The sequence below is a fragment of the Perissodus microlepis genome, chromosome 12 (assembly GCF_051167445.1).
Source record: "Perissodus microlepis isolate ML-2025 ecotype Zambia chromosome 12, ASM5116744v1, whole genome shotgun sequence".
Lineage (NCBI taxonomy): Eukaryota > Metazoa > Chordata > Actinopteri > Cichliformes > Cichlidae > Perissodus > Perissodus microlepis.
Genome location: NC_140472.1, coordinates 18231213 through 18251983, shown reverse-complemented (window position 1 = coordinate 18251983; position 20771 = coordinate 18231213). Strand labels below are relative to the sequence as shown.

The window sequence follows — 20771 nt, the reverse complement described above, 5'->3', positions numbered from 1 at the left end:
CCTACTTATCAGGTGCATTTTCTTAAAGAAATAAGAAGTGGGCCGTCCAGGTCTGTCCAGCAGGTGGGACGAGCTACAGAGCCACTTGGATGGCTTACCTAACTTTACTTAGATTTGGACACAGAATCACAGCACAGACTTCACTGCACAAAGGCAGAAGATGGTTTTTCTAACAGCTAAAATGATGCAAAGGACCGCGCTCTTTGTGACGGTTGGAGGCTTGGTGACATCTCTGATCACCACCTTCCTTCCACATTGGAAAACAATGAACTCTGATCTCAATGAAGTGGAGAACTGGTTCTCTGGGCTGTGGCACACCTGCCTCTACACCGAGGAAGTGGGAATTCAGTGTAAGGCCTACGATTCCATCATGGGACTGCCGCTGGACCTACAGATCTCCAGGGTGCTCATGTCAGTGTCTATTGGTACTGGTGCTTCAGCTGTACTGGCTGCTTTCCCGGGTCTGGAGGGGGTTGAGATGTGTATGGAGCCGCCTGGTGTGAAGAGAAGGCTCCTCATCTTTAGTGGGGTGCTGTCCTGGGTGTCTGGGCTCGCTACTCTGGCTCCTGTGTCTGTTGTGGCCTATACAACTGTGGTGGACTTCTGGGACGAGGGTTTTCCTGATGTGATGCCACGATGGGAGTATGGGGAGGCGATGTTCTCCGGATGGTTCGGAGGACTGGCACTGGTCATTGGAGGGACTTTGTTCTTTGTAGCTGTGTGCATGGGCGACTACGACCGGCAGACATCGAGTGTACCAAACAGCCCACAGGTGAAGCAAAAGACACAGCACTACCTAAAGACGGAGGTTTTATAACTTGCATATTCCCATATGTGTAATATCTGTGTGTTCATGTACGTTATATGAAAGCATGACAGCCTGTGAAAGATTACAGTAGTTCTACCGAGAAGCACAGAAGTGTTTTTGGGGCCCTTTTGTTTTTTTTTTACTGGATTTCAAACTGGAAATAAAACTTTTTTTCTGTGATCTCTGTTTAGAAGAAAAAAAATCTGAAGCAACTGTGTGCGACACATTTTATTAAAACAATGCGAGACAGTAGATGACTGCTGTAGTTTTTATTCTTGTTAAAGCATTGGAGGACAATTTATTTAGTAGAACATACACACCATTGGAACCTCACTTAATGGTATGGTAATAGCTAGTCAAAATAACTTTTTGGTTGAATTACTCGTGCATTAGTTATAATGTTGAGTGATGTGTGCAATAAGCACACAAAAGTATGTCATAAAGTTTCAAAACACCAGAAAGGAACCTACTATCACCATAAAACCGATTTATTAGCTGAACTGAAAGATGAAGAAACTTAAAGAAACCTAAAATCAGCACACTAAAGGGCGCTCCACGATGAACAATAAGTAAACAGCACTCGGGTCGGTAATGAAAATGTCCCACATTAGTTGTGAGCAGAGTCTGAGTGCTCACTGCCGTGCAGGAGTGAATAAATGAGCAGGGGTTGCATTCTTGAGCTGCAGCTCCTCTGTGTTGAATTTCATTTCGTGGGGAGGGGGCTTGGTGCCATCAGCTCCTTTTAGAGCCTCTCTGTTGCTCACTGTTTTTGTCAGAACTGATGTAAACTGTTTTGTTTTATTTCACCAAAAAAGGGCTCTGATGTTTCTTTGGCTGGGCGATGTACGTTATTAGCATTTACTTACTGATTGGTTAAAATCTAATTAAAATGTTAAATCTACCCCTGATAACTGCTGGCATTAATATTTTGGCAGAGCATTTGTTTTATAAGCCATGAATGATTCATTCACTTCTCCCTGCTCTCTTGATCTGGCTTTTTAGATACTGCAGCTCTCTGTGACCCCTGGCAATTCAATTAAACTGAGTGATGTGTCAGTGATGTCAGATGGCCTTCCCTGCACACTGGGCGAATCTGATAGTTCATCTTGTCGTGCATATCCACACGCCCCACCCTGGCTTTCACTCAAATATGCTTTTTCCATCAAACAAGAGCAGTGCGTGTGCACCTGTCAGCTGTCAAACATCAAATTAGTCCATGTGGAGAGTGGAAATGATCTAATTTGATCTCTATTCTTTTATAATATGTTCTGTTTTGTTTTGTGTTTTTTAAAGTGAAAGCATTAGCATTCTGAAAACACCATAAAGGTTTTGGAGCTGCATGCTGATCATCACCCGTGTCACTGCTGTCATCATCATTTCCATGGAAATGAATGTGTGGTTATCAGGTGAATGACCTTGACCCGTCTCTCCCACAGTGGGAGCATAAGGAATGGAAATAACTCAAGAGCTCATTTCTATAAGACTTAGTAGGCTATACCTTTGTAATCCTGCTCCACCCTACCCCCTCACTGAACCCAGGATTTACTGCAACAACTGCACTTTTAGGCTTTCTTCCTCTGCTGCACACACTGATAGAAGTGTAGCATTCACGCGCGCGCGCACACACACACACACACACACAGTAAGTGCGCCTTCGGTGTTTATTTTATGCTCCCTGGTGGTCAGTGTAACTACAATAAATCCAAACACTGGTAAGTTTTAACAGCAGATGATGCTCATGGAAGCAGCATTTACAGGGAGCAGCCAGTGTAATAGGTGGGCAGTCATTGGGGCAGTGCTTTGGGGAGGGTGGTTAAGTCTTTGATCAGGTTTAGCTGGCAAGTCAGGTCTTTGACATTTGAAGGCGAGGCTGAAAGGGTCTGAACAGAAAAGCAAGCCTGGCGCGCGCGCACTCACACACACACAGAGAGAGAGAGAGAGAGAGAGAGAGAGAGAGAGCAAGCGTGTGTGTGTTTTTAGGAAAGAGAGAGGAGGGTTGGGTGGAGGAGAGCAGGGAACGGTGAGAATTCATGCTGTGTTAGCATCCCCTCAGCAACTCCATCAATACCGCATACAGCTGAGAAACTGGCAAAGGTCCTCCGTGCTGCGTTTTCAGGCTCGGACTGCAAAAGAGAGCAACTCCCACGACCGGTCGGCTCAGTGTGCTGCTCCTGCTGCTCCTGCTGCTGCTGAGGGGGACTCTGAGAGGGGCAGAGCGCACACACACGTACACTCACCCACACACTCACTCACTCACTGGAGCCTCTGCTGCATCAAGAGGAAGAAGAGGAGTGCGGAGGAGGGTACGGAGGGACACGCAGACTGGGAATACTCTAGTGGAGAGAGCCAATCCGGAGAGGGAGAAGACTGCGAGGAGACCCGTGCTAATATGCTGCCGTGCTCCGCAGGGACGGCTGAGCACCAGGGACTTTGACAGGATCTCAGTGCACCTGCTCCATGCACGCGGGTAAGACCCTTCACATTCATTTTACACCAGGGACTCAGAGTTAGAGGTAATTACTTTCTATGTGTTTATGTGATGCTGCGTGTGTGTGTGTGTGTGTGTGTGTGTGTGTGTGTGTGTGTGTGTGTGTGTGTGTGTGTGTGTGTGTGTGTGCGAGAGAGAGAGAGAGATCCCACTTATTTCTTCAAGAGGGTTTTTACCTGCATTGGTGCACTGTGGTCACATACAGTACTTCTATAAGGAAGTTGCTTGCTCTGGGGGCTCATCATTGTTAATAAAAACACATTCATGAGTGGAATAGATGAAAATCTTGGAGAAATTCTGATCTCTCCAGCTTCACGCATATCAGATAATGTTTTTCAGTCCATATACACCAGTAACTTTTACAAAAATGAAAACAGATCAAATATATCACAGCACATCTCCAATCATAATTTGACAGCAGCCATGTGTATCTTTGTATGCGTCTGCGTGTGTGTGCTGAGAAACTGGTCACTCTCAGAACTGCTCCAAGGAAGTACAGCTGCCCTGTAGGGGTGTACACCCCTCTGAAGAACTCAGTTCCAGTTTTCCATGACATCATGGAGAGGTTATCGCTCAAAGTAGCAGCAAAATTACCTGATAGAGCCATGTAGTGCCATTGTTAACCAACTTAAGCTTTACAGATAAATACATACAAAACATATTGGCATCTGAGTCAACATAAAGCCACAGGAACTTGTCTACTTCATGAACTCTGTGCTGTTGGACAGTAAATAATGCTGAATGCTTATTTGGTCTTTGTTTTCTTGAACCACGTGGCAGCTGCTGTATCATGTGAAGCAGTAATGTTTTTTGAATTCCCCTTAAAAGCTTAATTAGGACTGTATCTGACTCTGTAATCAGGTAAATGTATAGTTTATTTATCACACATTATATTCCTGTTTCTGTTGGCGTCACATGGAGCTGAATTTATTTCTTCAAATCAAAGGAAACAAAAGCAAGACTATACACAAACACCGATCTGAATAATCTGAATGAAATTCAACACACACACACACACACACACACACACTGGAGCCTCCTAATGGGGATTGTGGTAACTGTAATCCACACTTTTTTCTTTCATAGTCTGTGACACGTAGGCACTGGAGTAAACAGAAGTCAATCAGAAGCTTGGCGGCATTTCAGGGAACACCTTTAACTTCAGACATGGCTTGGGACACTTGCTGCCCTTCCCTGTCCCTCCTGTCTCCTTTCACTGCAAACAATTAACACATGAACAGCAAAAAGACACCAACAAAAAAAGATCAAGGATTAAAATGCTTTCATTTGTCAGGGGCACTGAAGACTTCATTAAATTGCTAGTAAATAAAATAAATGGTCAGTAAGAGCCTGTCAGCTCAGCAGCAGGTTTACGCAATTGCAGGATGACTCCTCAGGCTTATCTTGCATTTCACAAACCAGAAGAGCTGACTGTGAGGGAAAGAAAGAAGCGTGGTCAAATATTAAGCAGCATGAGGCCTTTTATCAGCCAAGGATCAGAGAACTCTAACTACAGGCTAACCTGTCAGGATACCTGCCAAAGCAGGTGTTTTAAAATAGTCGAGGTGTTATGAAGTGAATGAGCCAATGAAAAGCTGATCTTCTCTTAGTACATATGGAGATCGCAGCATGTTCCTCTTCTGCTAACGTTACACATGCTATCACAGTTTGCGTGGTAATTTCAGTGGGTGTGTCCATCAAAGGGCTGGCATTTGTTTCACTCACGTTCACGTTATAGATCAGCCTCTTTTCCACCAACCAGGAGTTGGCATTTTGCTAATTCTCACCTCTGACATTCCAGTAACAGGTTTTGCATTTGTAGGGAAGTGAGTGAAACTGACAGCTTGTTTGCAGGCAGGATTATTAGCACTGCTTGGGGACAGGCCCAATAGTGAGAAAGAGTGAGGGATCTGCGTCATATGTTGTGAGGACCAAATCTGCTTAACCTACTTTAGTTTTGCACAAAATATCTTGGGTTTACTGGAGCTCCAGTATGGTAGCTATTTGTGATCCAATTTGTTGTTCATCAAAGTTTCAGTGGTGACGAATTATTTAAGGGACAACATGCAAGGGGCAAGTTTTCCTACATATCTTCAGCCTTCAGAAAGGGACTTGATTTTTTTTCTTTTTTTGCTTTCTCTAGTTAGTGGCTTACACAGAAAGCACTTGGCAGTGCTGGCATGGATGTTAACTAAATGCAAGGAAATGTGCTTGGCATAGATATTTGAAGGAACAGCGCAAAAATACAGATTAAAAAGAGGCCAGAGCCAAGCGAGATCACTAGATTTTCATTAGAATTTTGGCTTAACAAGTCAAGTAACAACTTGTTCAGTGACATCTCAAAGAAACAACGATTAAAATATTATCCTTATTTAAGTAAAAGTCCTAAAACAACAACGGAAAAATAGACCCTACTTAATGATTAGCAAAAAAAATGTGCACAAGTGTATTTTAGTAGCCATTTCCAATATAGGGTTTACTTAAAGGGCCATGACATACATTTGAAGAGTCCTGAGATGATTAATGAAGTGAGATCTAGCCAATATTTCACAAAAAGGCCATCTTTGCCTTTTGGTGAAGTATTGGGATAGTTTTACCTTTTTGGATTAGCAAACCATTTAAAAAGTTTATTGGGGATTCTGTCTCTTGTTGAAACACTTACAACTCATAAAGTGTTTGAACTCCAAATAATGTTTGTAGAATCTGCAGCTGTCCTTTTCATATGTGGCACACAGCAGGAGATGATACACTTCACATGCGTTCTCACTACTGGCAACACTTCAGAAGGTTTAGGGAAGAGTGTTGTCTAGTTAGAGCATACAGCAAGCAGGAGTGAAATATGCTGTGATTTCACTGGACAATACCTGTGCTGTTGTTACATGGAAAGAAACAGAGCTGGCAGGTTAAAAACTGCTTAATGTACAATTAACCTGCTAAGATATTTCTATTATCAGATTCAACTTCATGCTCAGTCTATAGCACCTTATGAAAGCAACTTTAGACTAAGAGCTAAGACACTGGCAAAAGGTCTTTACAAATTGCCCTTTGTAAGAGATTGCAGGTCTGAAAGGTCAAATCATCCATCAGCTTATCCAGCCTGGTTATCTGAGCTGACACGACAAAAGGAAAGATACACTCTGGATATTACACCTCACATTACATCAACATCTCTAGCCAGTTTAGAGTCACCAGTCAACTCAACACGTATGTTTTGGGGACAATCTGGAGCACTCACAGGGCCAGGGAAACCATACAGAGAGGGGCCCAGGAGGTTCAAACCCAGTAACTTCTTTCTATGAGGTGACAGCGTTAACCACTGTACTACTGCGCCTCCCACCTGAAATGAGTAAATTTTGGACAGAGCACTTGACATCCATTTATTTATTTATTTTAAATATTTTAATTTAAACTTTTTCTGGAAATGAAGAAAAGCAGAGCATAAAATGAATATTTTTGTGTGCAGCACTACTCAAAAATATACTTAAGTTGTCAAGTTTGGTGGTATAAACAGAGCCTGAATCCAGCATGCGAGACCAGAAGGAGGAAAATAAAAGAGAGACTTTATCGCAGTTGATATGTCCAAAATAAACAGAGCTGGGAAATAATCCAAAATATATGGGAACAAACTGAGCTGCAATAGAGAGGAACATAAACAGATGCTTTAATTAATGGGAAGGCGAGTCTACACATACACACAGAGAGGGCTGAGAGGCAACAGGAGATTGGTGGGGATGAGCCACAACTGAACATAATCAGCACAGTTGAATACAGTTAGGGCGGGGCTAAGGGAAAAACAGACCATTAAACTAAGGTTAACCTTAAAAGGAAAATAGAAAATAACACAACAATGAAATATCAAACACAGATACAAGACAGGGGAAGCAGAGGGAACTAAAAATCCTAAAAAAAAAAGTGAAAATCTCAAAACCAAGGATTACAAAACTGAATCTCAATCTCATCACTAGAAAAACAATAAAACTCAAACAGAGCCCTTAATTGCATTAACTAAGAATCCAAACCTCAGAACCTAAGGACCATCCTAAGTATCATAAGTACTTGAGTAAATGTACTTTCATCCAGAGCAAATAAATACAGTGTACATATGCAACACCAACACACTGTTAGCTGCAGATTTCTGTCCAATTAGAGGAGATCTTTCCATTTCTCATTTGTCTTCAGGAACTTTCTCTAAGCAGCGCTCCATTCAGTACTGCAAAGTTTTTTTTTTCTAAAGTTCAAGGACATTAAGATGTGCTCAGAATATCAAGCAGTCCTTTTGGTTGAACCTCAATAGGATAATTTGGTGATGGATTGCACCACGTTGAGTGATACACCTGCCATCCTGTGTATGCTGAGATTCATAGCAGCCAGTGAGTAACTAGCTACAGTATGTGTGGGTGAAATACCAGAGCTGGCAGAAATGTGTGAGGGCAATGTGGAAACAAAACAAGGGGGATTTTAAAACTCAAGGGGCCCCTGCAACCCTTTAAAGTGCAGTGTGACGAGAAAGCTAATAGGTGTCGGAGTGCTGTTAATATTTAACAGTTTCCCATGCAATATGCATGAACAAAGGCAACAGTGTGTGTGGACATGTTCCTAATTAACACAATTGCTTCCTTTTTACAAGCACTAACATGTTACATAGACAAAGATAAACAGTGGCTGGGTTAGCTCTCCTCAGGGTCTGACTCATGCGTCCTTCACACATTTCAGAGCGACATCAGCTGCACATTAGTAACACAGACATAAAGACAAATATCAGTTTGGTAATGATAAAAACAACACAAGTACTTTTTTTAATGCTTGTAGTTTTAACAGCAAGTCATCACAGTGTGACGGTGTGTGTGTGTTGTTTACAATTTCACTCGCTCTGTGCATTCAGATTATGTGGAGGAGCTGACGTGTGCGATGGCCAGCTTGGACCTGCAGGTTCTCAGACCTCCAGCTCTGCATTACCGTTACCTCCAAAACAAGCAGCCCAGCTCCACGATCTGACTGTACCTCCCCTCCTCTCCTCTCCCCCTCTCCCTCCCTCTCCCTGGGTGTCCCTCAATCCTGGGCCCACCATGGGAGGATGCTTCTCCAAACCCAAACCAGGTAAACAGCATGTTTGCCCAATTCAAGCATTAGTAAATTAGTAAAATCCACAACTGCTGTATGATGTCCTTTACTTTTTTGGATAATTTTTTGTCTTTATATACATCTTTATAAGTCTTGAGTCACCCCTCATTTCATTATATTTTGCTTCCAAGGAGCCAGGCTTTTAATTCTTTTAAAGTGGTCTTAAGAAATGGTTCTCCGGGTTTTCTGAAGGTCTTTCAAAAATGTATTGGATTTATTGGCTGCTTTTTCTCTCATTTCACTCCAGTCCTTGTACCTTTTAACACTGTTCAACAAGGGACCTAACTCAATGATAAACCAGTGTTCATTAGAAAAAAAAACTATTTTAAATAAGCACTTTGTCACTACCGTCCAAAAACACAAAATTTGTTCCAATTTCTTTAGCTGAATATATGAAAAATGCCAAAGGTAACAAAGACTGATGGATATAAAATTGCATTTTTGCACTAACAAGGTGATTCCCAAAAAGCTTTTAGTAAAAAAAAAAAAACATGCCATATCACAGCATGGTGCGCAGTGTGTCCTTAAAAAATGTGAAGAAATTGGACAAGTGCCAGACAAAAGAAGAAGCCTTCCTATAAACTATCTGCAGCACATGAATAGTATGTGAAAGTAACGTCCTTAAGAAATAGGAAAAAATCGAACAAGACTTGGGGCACGACCTGAGTGATGCATTTAACCCTTCAGTTGTTCACCAAAGCCTCATCAGCAATGCTCTCAATTGAAGGGTGGCTGTCAAGAAGCCAAATTTTTCATTCAAATTGTTAATATGTACGTCAGGGCAGGAGAGAGGTGCAATAGTGAGTGTCTACAGCCATCTGTAAAACATGATGAAATCTCTGTTGTGGTTTGGGGCTGTATCACTCAGTGATGTTGGGAATCTTGTCAAAACTGATGGCATTATGAATGCAGAATGTTTTTTAAAGAAATACTGCAGTCCTTGTAGTAGTTGTAAGGATAGTGAAGAAAATATAACACAATAATTATACAAAAAGCACACTATTTTAAGTTTTATTCTATACAAGGTTAAAATTATGAAGCTTTTCAATGTAAATCGGGACCGTTTGGTGTCTTTGTTTGTCATTTTCAGAGCTGTTGCTTCCAAATCCTGTTATACACTTCCCCTCAGCCTCCTCTGTTTGCAGTTTATTTTGTGTGTGTGTGTGTGTGTGTGTGTGTGGGAGGAATTTAAATGCTCTCCCTACTGTCTTTGGTTATTAAGGACTACATACTGAGACACAAATATCTAAAACTGACATATGTACAGTGTGAGATCTGTTTATGCATCACCTCAGTGTTGGCATTGCTAAGAGGTACTCTAATAACATACTCGACTTCACATTCAGGTGCACTGAATAAGATTTCATCATCTGTTCAGAGACTCTAGTTGTATGTAAATGATGACTGTCAGGCAGCTGAACAGTAATAAGTGCTGATAACAGTGTAACCTCCAGCTACTAATGCACACTCAATGCACAACAAAGATTTACTATCTACACTGGAAAAACGTCTCAGGTCAAAGGCTGAAGTCACTTTCAAGTTCTAATAGAATGAGAAGAATAGAAAAGATTATTATTGTCACTATACACATGTACAATGAGATTTAGAGCATCTTCTACCCAGGCAGACGTGTTAAAGCATGAGATGGAATAGAACATTATTAACATGAAACCTATAAAGTAGCTTATTCGGATACTTTATACTATGATTTATAAATAAGGATGACTCCCACTCTAAATATACAGTAAATACTGTAGAGGATAATTTATTCCCACTTATATAGAAGTGAGTAAAAAGTGGGAGTAAATTTGCACCATTAGAAAGTCTATGATGGAGGGAGGCCTTTAAAGACAAACTGCTGTACCATCTTTATTTGCCTAAAAATGTGAAGAAATACAAAAAATAAATATAAAATATGAACATTTTACATAATTATCTATGCCATGCTTGCTACTAAGTCTGTGCTGGGCAACTTACAAGAATTAGATCAAATATATTTATGTATGTTATAACCCTGATAACTACTTAGTCTGATCAAATGAAGCATCAGTGTGACGACGTCTTATTTAGCCTCAGATATTACAGCTGCTTCTGGAGATTCTCTTCAGCTGTGGAAAGCTTTCTCTTTCTTTTCTCCTGCAAATGCACTCACTACTATGATTTTCCATTGATTTTAATTAAGACTTGCTCAGCAGGAGAAAATTCCAGCCAGATTACTGAGTAAGAACCGGATGATCAGCACATTTTTCCAGCCGAACAGATAAAGCCTGCTGCAGTGAAAAAGGAGTTACACAACTGCTTCTTAATGTTCGCAAATACAAAGCAAACAGCAGCGCATCAGAGAAAACGGAGTGGCTCCAAAATACATAGATTAATGTGCTCCGTGCTGCTGCAGTCTGTATTTTTTGCTGTCATCTTGGGAGAGCTGAAGCTGCACTTAAATCTCCACCACTCCCATGAATATCGCATTATTTAACGAGCATCATTTAAAAAGCCTCTTCAACCTGGTTAAATCGTATTTTTTTTGATTTTTATACCACATCACCAAAGACACAACTGAATAACAGGTATGCACTAGAAGGAAGAGAAAAAAAGAAGACAGGGTTGCACATGCTTCCTGCTTTCATTTGTTTGAGCTTTGTGGATGTCGGAGTCAATTTGTCCTAAGGTTGTAGACATCTCTCTAGGCTGTAAGGCAAATTGCTGCTATAAAACTCTAGAGAAGGATAGAAATGAAATAACACAGAACAGGTTTATGGAATAATAAAGATAGTCCACTGGTGATCGTTAGCATCAATATCCCCTGAAATCATTTTCATTTTAAACCTTCACATCATAATTCTGCATCAACTGCATTTATTCAGCTGTGCATTTTTGCACATTTTCTGATTGGGCCATGTCTCTGCTGTGCAGTTGAAGTAAAAGTGGAACTCTCTCTCCTGGATAAAGAAAAAGAGGTGGACGGGTTGTCGCCTAATGGCAAAGCGAGCCCCTTTGCTGAATGCAGACCTAACGGGGCCCTGGCTCACGGCTCTGACGATGACTCCACCCTGCTCCCTCTCTACCACAAACCCCGGGACTATGTGGAGGCCTCTGTGTGCCACGTTAAAGATCTGGAAAATGGACAGTAAGAACGTGATCATGCAGCTTTTTTTTATTCACTCACCTGTTGATGCACATTTTAATAAAATAAAATACTGAAGGAAAGTAAAGCTTGGGAAGTATTGAATTAAGTAAGGCTGTCTTAAATTGTGAGATCAGGATTGTGTTTCCTTTTCCATTAAGATAAGGCAAAATTTCATTTCCCAGCGTTAATGGTAGTTAAGAACTAAATTGTGAGGACGTTTGGAGGTCACCCAGAATTAATTAATTCTTTGATTTTAGTGTTTTTAGGTGACCTGCATAGTTGTAGCACAGATACAGTGCCTCCTGTTTAAAGTGCAGAAATTGTTTGATAGAAGCATCCATGACCAAACACATGTAGTTATAGCCATACACACTGGGATAGTGATACAGTTGTTGTAGTTTTGTACATGAAACAATGAGCTTTAAATCAGTTAATCAAAATGTGGCTGAAGTGCAGACTTTCTGCTTTAACTCGAACTTTAACAGAAGTACTGTATTAACTGTTTAGGAATTAAATACATTTATTATACATAGTGTCTCATTTTCAGAAGCTCAAAAATAGGTTGGACACTTGAGTGACAAGCAGTTTAATAACTAGGTGAGGCCAGTTCCCACGTAATTTAATGAAAAACTGAGCAGATGAACGATCTGGACTTGATTCCAAGAACTTGTATTTGGTGATAGTTCACCAGGACTGACTATATGAAGTCCAAAGAGATGTCACTCTGTCTCTAAAAGATGATCTTTTTACACTCAATCATGTTACTGACCTGTTACCAGTTAACCTAGTTACCTACAAAATGTTCCTCCAGCTGTATCTATTAAGTACCCCTTACTTTTCCAGCCTTTTGTTTCCCCCATCACAACTTCTATATTTTACTGTGAATAAAATCTCATAAAATATCAATTTATGTGAATTGCAAATTATTGTGCTTTATTTCTATGTTTACATTTTATACAGTGTCCCAATGTTTTTGGAATTGAGGTTGTAAAATCATTTCAAAGTAAAGTTTACACATCAATCACATCATCAATCACATGTTTGAGGTGAAATCCACTGCAGTGGTGCACAGAGGCAAAATTACAGAAAGTGTGTCATTGTCCAGTTACTCTGGATCTGACTATCATTTTATTTTGTGTGCTTGACAGAATGCGAGAGGTTGATTTGGGAAGCGGCAGGGCTCTGTTGATTAAAGAACATGGGGAGTTCACAGCCATGGGCCACAAGTGTCCACACTATGGAGCACCTCTGGTTAAAGGTGAGATATATATTTTATATATTATATATATATTTTTAATTTACCCGTAAATTTGTACCCCCCGAGTTCGATGTCTGCACATAGTGTTCCACAGCGGATGAGAAGGCTGTTTCCCTGCACCCTCAGGTGGGGGAATAGGTCCTGACCATCGTTTGTGCTGAATGACAATCAAGTGTACTGATTTTTCTTGGAGTTACTTGGCATGGTGCTTAAAAGTGTTCTGCTGGAGGACTTTAATACTCATATTGGCAACGACAGTGTGACCAGGAGGGGTATGACTGGGAGGGGTAGCCTGACAGATCTGAACCTGAGTGGAGCTGTGTTACTAAACTTATGTGCTAACCACAGTTTGTCCATAACAAACACAATGTTTGAGCATGAGACTGTCAGTAAGTATAAAGAACCACAGGACACTCTATGATGATAGATTTCGTGATTGTTTGCTCAACCAGTCTATGTGTTTTTTCCTGTGGGCAATGCTTTGAGAGTAGGGAGTAACTAAGGGCCATTCAGTCCCTGTATAACCACAGCAAGAGCTTGGTTCACATTGCCAGTAGTAAACCTGTTACCAGTAAAAGCTGGACTCAAAGACCAGGACTGTTCTTTGTCAGTGATTCTGTTCATGACTTTTATGGATTTTCTAGGTGCAGACTAGTGATGGAGGGTTGCTGATTTAGTGGCCTCAGGATGAAATCTCTGGTCCTTGCAGATATTGTGATTCTTCTGTCCTCATCAGGCAGTGACAGTTGAGTGTGAAGTGGATGAGAAACATTACCATTGTCCTTAACTGGAATAGGGTAGAGTGCTCACTCCAGGTCAGAGATGAGTTGCTGCCCAAGGGGAGACGTTTTAGTATCTCGGGGTTGGTGCAGAAGACTGACAGATGGATTGGCATGGGATCTGCAATAATACATATGCTGTACTAGTCTGTTGTAGTAAAGACGGAGCTTAGTATGAAAGCAAAGTTTACTGGTTTACTGAAACCAATTTACTGGTTAATATTGGCTCAGTAATGGCCACAATCTCTGGGAAATGATCTCTGGGAGATTACGTCTCTTTTCTTGCTTGGGAATGCCTTGATGTCCCCCCTGGATGAGCTGGAGAAGATGGCTGGGGAGAGAGATGTCTGGGTGTCGCTGCTTAGACTGCTAAACAAAATGTATGGATGGGCCATATGCTGTTATTTCAGGTGTGCTGTCCAAAGGACATGTGCGCTGTCCCTGGCACGGTGCATGTTTCAACATTGCAACAGGAGACATTGAGGACTTCCCTGGACTGGACAGCCTGCCCATCTTTCAGGTGACCTTCCACACTGGTGCTAGCTCTTAACACATTTCCTGCCTAATCATCTTTTTAATGATCATCAAAAAGTGTACACATCACATAATCCTGTTTGCAGGTCAGAGTTGAAAAGGACAAGGTGATCATTCGGGCAAACAAGCAGGTAACACGAAGAAGAAGATGAAGAGTTCATGCAGGAAAGTCAGCTGACCACCTGATTGACCTAGGATCTTTCTTTAATGATTTTCAGGCTCTTCAGTCACAGAAAAGGTCAAAGCCCATGGCCCGATGTTCAGCAGTCATTAACTCCAACACAGGATTCAGCCATGTTCTCATTATTGGCTCAGGTTAGTGTGTGTGTGTGTATCCTCTTTATTGTTTTATGTCTCACAGCTGACCCTAAATAACTCCATCTTTCTTTGAGTTTCTTCCTTGCAATGTTATGTGCATCTGTTTTGGTTAACTTACTGGCAGGTCCAGCCGGTTTGGTGTGTGCAGAAACACTGAGGCAAGAGGGCTTCACGGATCGCATTGTCATGTGCACTATGGACAAACATCCTCCATATGACAGGCCTAAACTGAGTAAGGTTTGTACACAGACCCTGAACACATACAATGAGATAGACCTCACTTAGCCACCAAAGTTACATAACAGACCGCAGAGGTGCTGCTGTGGTCAGCGCTGCTAAAACAGTCCTTTGAGGAAAAGCTACACAATTCAGAACAACCAACAAAGCAAAGGAAAATGGCTTGTACATAAAAAATATATATAAATAATTCATAATTCCAAATATGACTAAGATTTTGAGTCATATCTGGTGTAAGAACACACTTTAAAGGCTACCAAGTCACAAAAGAGACTGCCTATTACGTCTGTGACTAGAATGACTGCAGGATCTGTTGTGTTTTTACAACAGGTTGAATATGATTAATTGTGACTTTGCAGTTTCAAGCAATAGCATGGGAATGAAAGGGTTAAATGACATTTCTAGACTTTGTTCCAACTGTTTCCTTTGCTCAGTGCTAACTTGCTACCCCTCAGTCCTTAGAGAGCACGGCAGAGCAGCTGAGACTGCGCTCCATGGACTTCTTGCAAGATCATGACATTGAACTTCTCAAAGAGAAAGAGGTGATTAATATTTACATGTTTAATTAATCATTAATTAATGTTTAATGATATGTATATATCTTTTTTTTTGTTAGGACTGTTTTTAAAAAAAGAAACTGAAGAAAAGCTTCAATTTACACCTTCATTGTTTTTGTTTTGTGTTTTTTTAGGTGGTGGCAATAGATGTGAAAACACAATCTGTGATATTTGAAGATGGCCTGAGGATGGAGTACAGGAAACTCTTTATTGCTACAGGAAGCAAGTAAGCAAAAATATTCTTTTCTCGTGATGCCAAAGAGCTGAGAATGTAAATGAGTAAACTGACACCCGATTGTGCTCCTGTTCCTGCTTGAAAGACCAAAACCAATGAACTACAAGGGCAAAGATGTCAGGAATGTGTTTCACCTCAGGACGCCCGAGGATGCTAACAGCATAGCGAGGCTAGCCAACAACAAGAACGCAGTGATTGTGGGAACGTCATTTGTGGGTGAGACAAAGACACATTCATAAACATATTGTTTTCATAACATTTAAATTCGCAAAAAAAAATAAATTATTTTCTCAGAAAAGTATCAGATATTCAAAATTCTATCTTTTATTTAATAGATAAAACTAATATATTGATACACTGTACAGTTTTAAAACATTATATTATATTCTTTCATTTATTGTTTTATTTATATATTAATTAATTCAGACATTATATATTTCTTTATATATTAACTACTATTCATTGCTCATGTTTTTTTCACAGTACAGCTTTGCATATAAAAAAATTGTCCACTCATTTCCAAAGGTGTTAACTCTTAATGTATTACTGTTTTGTGTCATCCTGCATTAACTAGTGTGTGTGTTAAGTGCTGTTTATTCATTATGATGGCAGGTATGGAGGTGGCTGCAGCTCTGACTGACAAGGCCCACTCAGTCTCTGTCATCGGGATCGAGTCAGTCCCTTTTAAAAAAGCTCTCGGGGAGAAAGTAGGGAAAGCCATAATGAAGGTAGAGACGCCCTCCTGGGAAATCAAGCTTTTCAGAACATGAAGCACTTTCACAATTCTATCATCAGCATTCTCCCTGAGAGGAAACTATTAGTTAAAATGCAAATCATGTTTCGCAGGTCAATACTGCGCCACAAATGGGAGTGTAAATCTTCTCATTAGCGGCGATTGATCATGCAGACACATGAAAATTCAGCGGTGAATTTTTTCTCTCTCTGTTTTCGAGTATTCACTAGAACTGTTTTGTCTTCGCAGCTGTTTGAGGCAAACAGGGTGAAATTCTACATGCTGAACGAGGTGTCAGAGATGGTTGGCCATCATGGACAGGTATTCAGAAAGTGAGAGAAACAGCACAATGCTCGGACGCACTATTGTCTCTTGTTTGATAACGTGGCAAATCTCAGATAAGGAGATAGACATTGTGTCCACTGAGCTTAGGATATTGAAGATTGCATCCATCTCTTGGGGGAAATGATCTAAATAACTTTGAGAGACGCCGTGACTTTACATGTATAATCCCATTTCTCAGTAAAAAAAACTAACTGAATAAAAAGACCAGTTTTTATATTAACATTCATTTTGCGTGAGAGTTGTTAGTGTATCAATAGATACACTAGCACATAACTGCAAGCTGTTTTTTCCCTGTTACAGTTGAAAGAGGTTGTACTGAAGAGTGGAAAAGTCCTGCGGGCAGATGTGTGTGTCATTGGAGCAGGTGATATGAAAAATAATACAGAATATGTCCTTATTGTCTGTCATTAATTATCTAAAAATTACTTTGGTGACATTAAAAGTGTGTTTTTGCACTCTTGCTCTGCTTTCCTGCAGGAAGCGTTCCTGCAACAGGGTTCCTGAAACAGAGCGGCATCCACTTAGACTCCAAGGGCTTCATTACTGTAAACAAGGTGCTGTGCAGAGTCTGGAGCCTCACTTAAACTCTTTGACTCCCATTTCGTTAAATTCTTACATCTTTCTTCCAGAATATGCAGACAAATGTTGATGGGGTCTTTGCTGGAGGAGATGTGGTGATGTTTCCTTTCCCACCGCGCAACAACAAGAAGGTGAACGTCCCTCACTGGCAAATGGCTCATGTACACGGTGAGTTTGTTGTAGCATGTTCTTGACTGCATTCATATTCCATAACTAAGGCTTTTATAACTCAACTATGTCAATGTTTTTGGTTTCCACTGGCACCAACAGGAAAGGTAGCAGCTCTTAGCATGATGGGCAGAGCCACTGAGGTCAAAACCGTGCCTTACTTCTGGTCAGCCATGTTTGGGAAGACCATACGCTATGCAGGTAGGCGGGCCTTCCAACCATCTTTAGTGTTTGCTTTAGCCTGAAAGTTTGTGTTAAGAGGAAGACTGACTGTGAAAAAAAGATCAGAGACTGAGAGGAAATGAGTGTGCCCTGAAGTGTTGGTACTACACTGCCATCTAGCTGAACAAAAATGAAGCCCGTGACCAAGAATTAGGCCTGAGTCGGATTATTTTTTTCTATTTGTGGAGGTTATGGTGACGGATTTGATGATGTCATTATACAAGGAGATCTGGATGAACTGCGCTTTGTAGCATTTTATACAAGGTAAGATTTCTAGAATCTTTCTGATATCTTAGTTCGTTTGTGTGTTGTTGTTTTTTAACTATTGTGAACTAATATTTATCTTTTATTGTGAAGGTACCTTCTCATTGTTTCCTCCTCTGGTCCATCTATAGGAGTGAGGAGGTGGTTTCTGTCGCCAGCATGAACTATGATCCCATTGTATCCCGAGTGGCAGAGGTCCTAGGATCCGGAAAGACGATTAAGAAGCGAGATGTAGAGTAAGTGTCCTTCCGGACCAGAATCTGGTCGTGGTTACAATAATAATTTTGGTGTCTAAGGTTTATGTTAGGGGTTATTTGAGTCACTATTCCCTCTCTGTCAGCTCGAAGCAGTCTGGTCATTTTCCTCTGTCCTCTGGATGTTTTTTGTGCAAACTCTAGAGATGGTTGTTTGGGAAAATCCCAGCAGATCAGCAGTTTCTGGAATACACCAGCCCACCTGGTACCAACAGCCATGCCACGTTTAAAGTCACTCAAAATCACCTTAATTCCTCGTTCAGATGCAGAGTTTGAACTTAAACAGGTTATCTTGTCTCCATGCCTAAATACGTTATGTTATTGAGATGTGATTGGCTGTTTAGGCATTTGTGTAACAAGCAGTTGAACAGGTGTACCTAACAAACTATTCATTGACTGTATAGCAAATACACTGAGTACATTTGCATTTTAAGAAAGAACCAGCATAGTTATGAAGTATTTAAATAGTTTAAGCAGTTGTAATTTCCAAGTAAACTCCAAGTTTAATGTTTCACTTTAACCACCAATAATATTATATAATATTATATATATAATATTATACTACTATTATGCCTTTAACTGTATATAAATTCTAAAAAGAATTAATTGCTTGTGATGCTCTCTATTTTTGTTATGAGTAAACATTAACAGTAATATAATATTAAGTAAAACTAGAAAAAGACCAAACAACTATAATTTGTTTAAAAGGGCTGCTAGAAAAACCCAACTTCTCTCAATAAAGAACAGGGCAGCACATTAAAGTGGGGATGTTTGGTTATACAGCATAGCAGCATGTTTGGTGAAAACCAAACAATGCACATAAGCACAAACACATCATAACAACTATTTGCACAGTTTTGGAGGGGTGATGAAAAAATCAGATAGTCACACAGACAATGATTACTTCAGGTTGCTGCTGCTAAAGGTGGTTCAACAAACTACTGAATCATGGGGTGTGCTTGGAGTTTCACAGGATTGCAGAAAGTCCTGTGAAAACGTTTTTTTCATGACTGTGCAGCTATAGGATTAAAAACTGTGATGGTAACACAAAGCTTTAATCACAATTAATAATCTGAAATTACACACAGTGGTTAAGGAGCCTCTGTGAGAGGGTTTACAAATCAGTTTCTTGACTATTATTAGGAACTGCTGGATCTGTTAAATGCAGCAGAACCGTACCGTAATGATGTTGCTGGAATCCTTTGTGTCCACTTTTTCCTTGTTTTTGTGACCATACTGTTGTTGTGTCTTCTGTTTCTAATAATGCTTGCAAAAAACCTGAAGGATGTTAACACGACTTGGCAAGTATGGAAAAATATCTGCTTTTTCTCCTTTCTGCTTAACGCATTAACAGCCACTCACAGGGATCTAACGTGTGATTTTGTTGGCATGTTTTTGTTTGTATGTAATGGGATTTTATGTGTGTGTGTGTGTGTGTGTGTGTGTGTGTGTGTGTGTGTGTGTGTGTGTGTGTGTGTGTGTGTGTGTGTGTGTGTGTGTGTGTTTCAGGACTGGAGACATTTCTTGGTTGATTGACAAAGGCTCTCAATGACTTCCCATCTGAAGTTCCCAGTCCCTTTGGACACCTCCATATGGACACTCATGGTGCTGAGACACTGAGCAGCTATCACAGTCTATTCACAACACACACAAACCTGCTGATATGACTGTCTGTTTGGGACATGCTTACCTGAGGACATCACTCAAACTTGCTTTTTCTCCTAAGAGACACTTTAAAATAACAAAAGGAGCCACGCACGACCTGAAAACACTGAGCGACTGTGTCGGCAGGTCTTTTATTATCGATGTTGTCTTGTTTCACAACGAAGCAATACCGGTGTCAGCCTCTGTGCTGCTGCAAGATGTATCTACCTGTACACTTTGTTTATAAGAAGCCAGGGAAGGGCAATGAGTTTTTTTTGTACAGATAATATTGTAAATAGTTATAATCCTGAATGCACTGTAACAAAATAAGAGCATACATTTCCCAGTGAATGACAGACGTGGTCGTATGCTTGCATACAGGCCGTAGATCTGCATGGTATAACTTGCTATAACAGGAGTTAAATTAAGCCCCAAACTAGTAAAAAAAATTTAATGTGGACACATGAGCAAAGCTTAAATCTGCAACAAAAACAAACTGTGTTACCACTTCAGCACAAGCCTGAATGCAGCTTTTAACCTACTTACCAACTCTCACTCGCAGCGTTAATTTGTGATTTATTATAATGGTTAGACTCACAGCTTACCTCTCTGTTATGGTTGCCTTGCTAGTAGAGTGCACAAATGGAATTCTTATTCTTTGATCACATACTAGTGCTTGCACTGTAGAGTCGTGTATTTTCTAACAAGTAGGTATAACCCTTCGAAAATGAATAGTGAGCAATAGTAGCTTAAGGTTATTTTGGATAGCCGTCACCCTCGTAGAGACGTTTGTTACTAACTCAGGGAACTGAGGATTGTGGCCTGGGTTTGCCGGTCCCTCTGCAAGCAGAAAAATTGAATTTGTTGCTTAAATATTTCCTCACAGTTACTGCAGTTTCAGTGGTTCAGAGCTTGCAATGCGCTTCATGATAGAAAGCAGATATTTGATTGCATCCTGGAGTGCCGCAGATCCCGAAACACTTGAGCTCTGACACACACGTCAACAAAGCGATTAAAAAGGCATTGTTCTCCCTGCAGAGATGTCTGGAATGGCATTTTTATAACTAAACTTTGAAATAAAAGTCTTCCAACAATAACTG

At 40.5% G+C, this 20771-nt stretch overlaps 2 protein-coding genes across 5 annotated transcripts; both read left to right on the top strand.

Moving 5' to 3' along the window:
• The first annotated feature begins 55 nt into the window (after positions 1-55).
• On the top strand, positions 56-1134 carry cldn26 (claudin 26). The gene has a single exon (XM_084946008.1). The coding sequence runs from the start codon at positions 161-163 to the stop codon at positions 815-817; it is 657 nt and encodes a 218-aa protein (XP_084802134.1). The 5' UTR covers positions 56-160; the 3' UTR covers positions 818-1134.
• A 1508-nt stretch (positions 1135-2642) lies between these two features.
• Positions 2643-20768, top strand: aifm3 (AIF family member 3). 4 transcript variants are annotated; one of them, XM_084946005.1, is made up of 21 exons: positions 2643-3275; positions 8179-8393; positions 11331-11544; positions 12693-12802; positions 13992-14101; positions 14202-14246; positions 14334-14430; positions 14558-14670; positions 15126-15212; positions 15362-15453; positions 15548-15678; positions 16075-16190; positions 16445-16516; positions 16841-16904; positions 17018-17094; positions 17170-17287; positions 17390-17488; positions 17698-17773; positions 17905-18009; positions 19312-19328; positions 19537-20768. In XM_084946005.1, the coding sequence occupies exons 2-21, from the start codon at positions 8363-8365 to the stop codon at positions 19557-19559; spliced, it is 1797 nt and encodes a 598-aa protein (XP_084802131.1). In that variant the 5' UTR covers positions 2643-3275; positions 8179-8362; the 3' UTR covers positions 19560-20768. The 4 variants fall into 4 exon arrangements, with proteins under 4 accessions (XP_084802131.1, XP_084802132.1, XP_084802130.1 ...); XM_084946006.1 differs by having other exon boundaries at positions 2644-3275; positions 11367-11544; positions 19312-19332; XM_084946003.1 differs by having other exon boundaries at positions 2646-3275; positions 19312-19332.
• Positions 20769-20771: the final 3 nt, after the last annotated feature.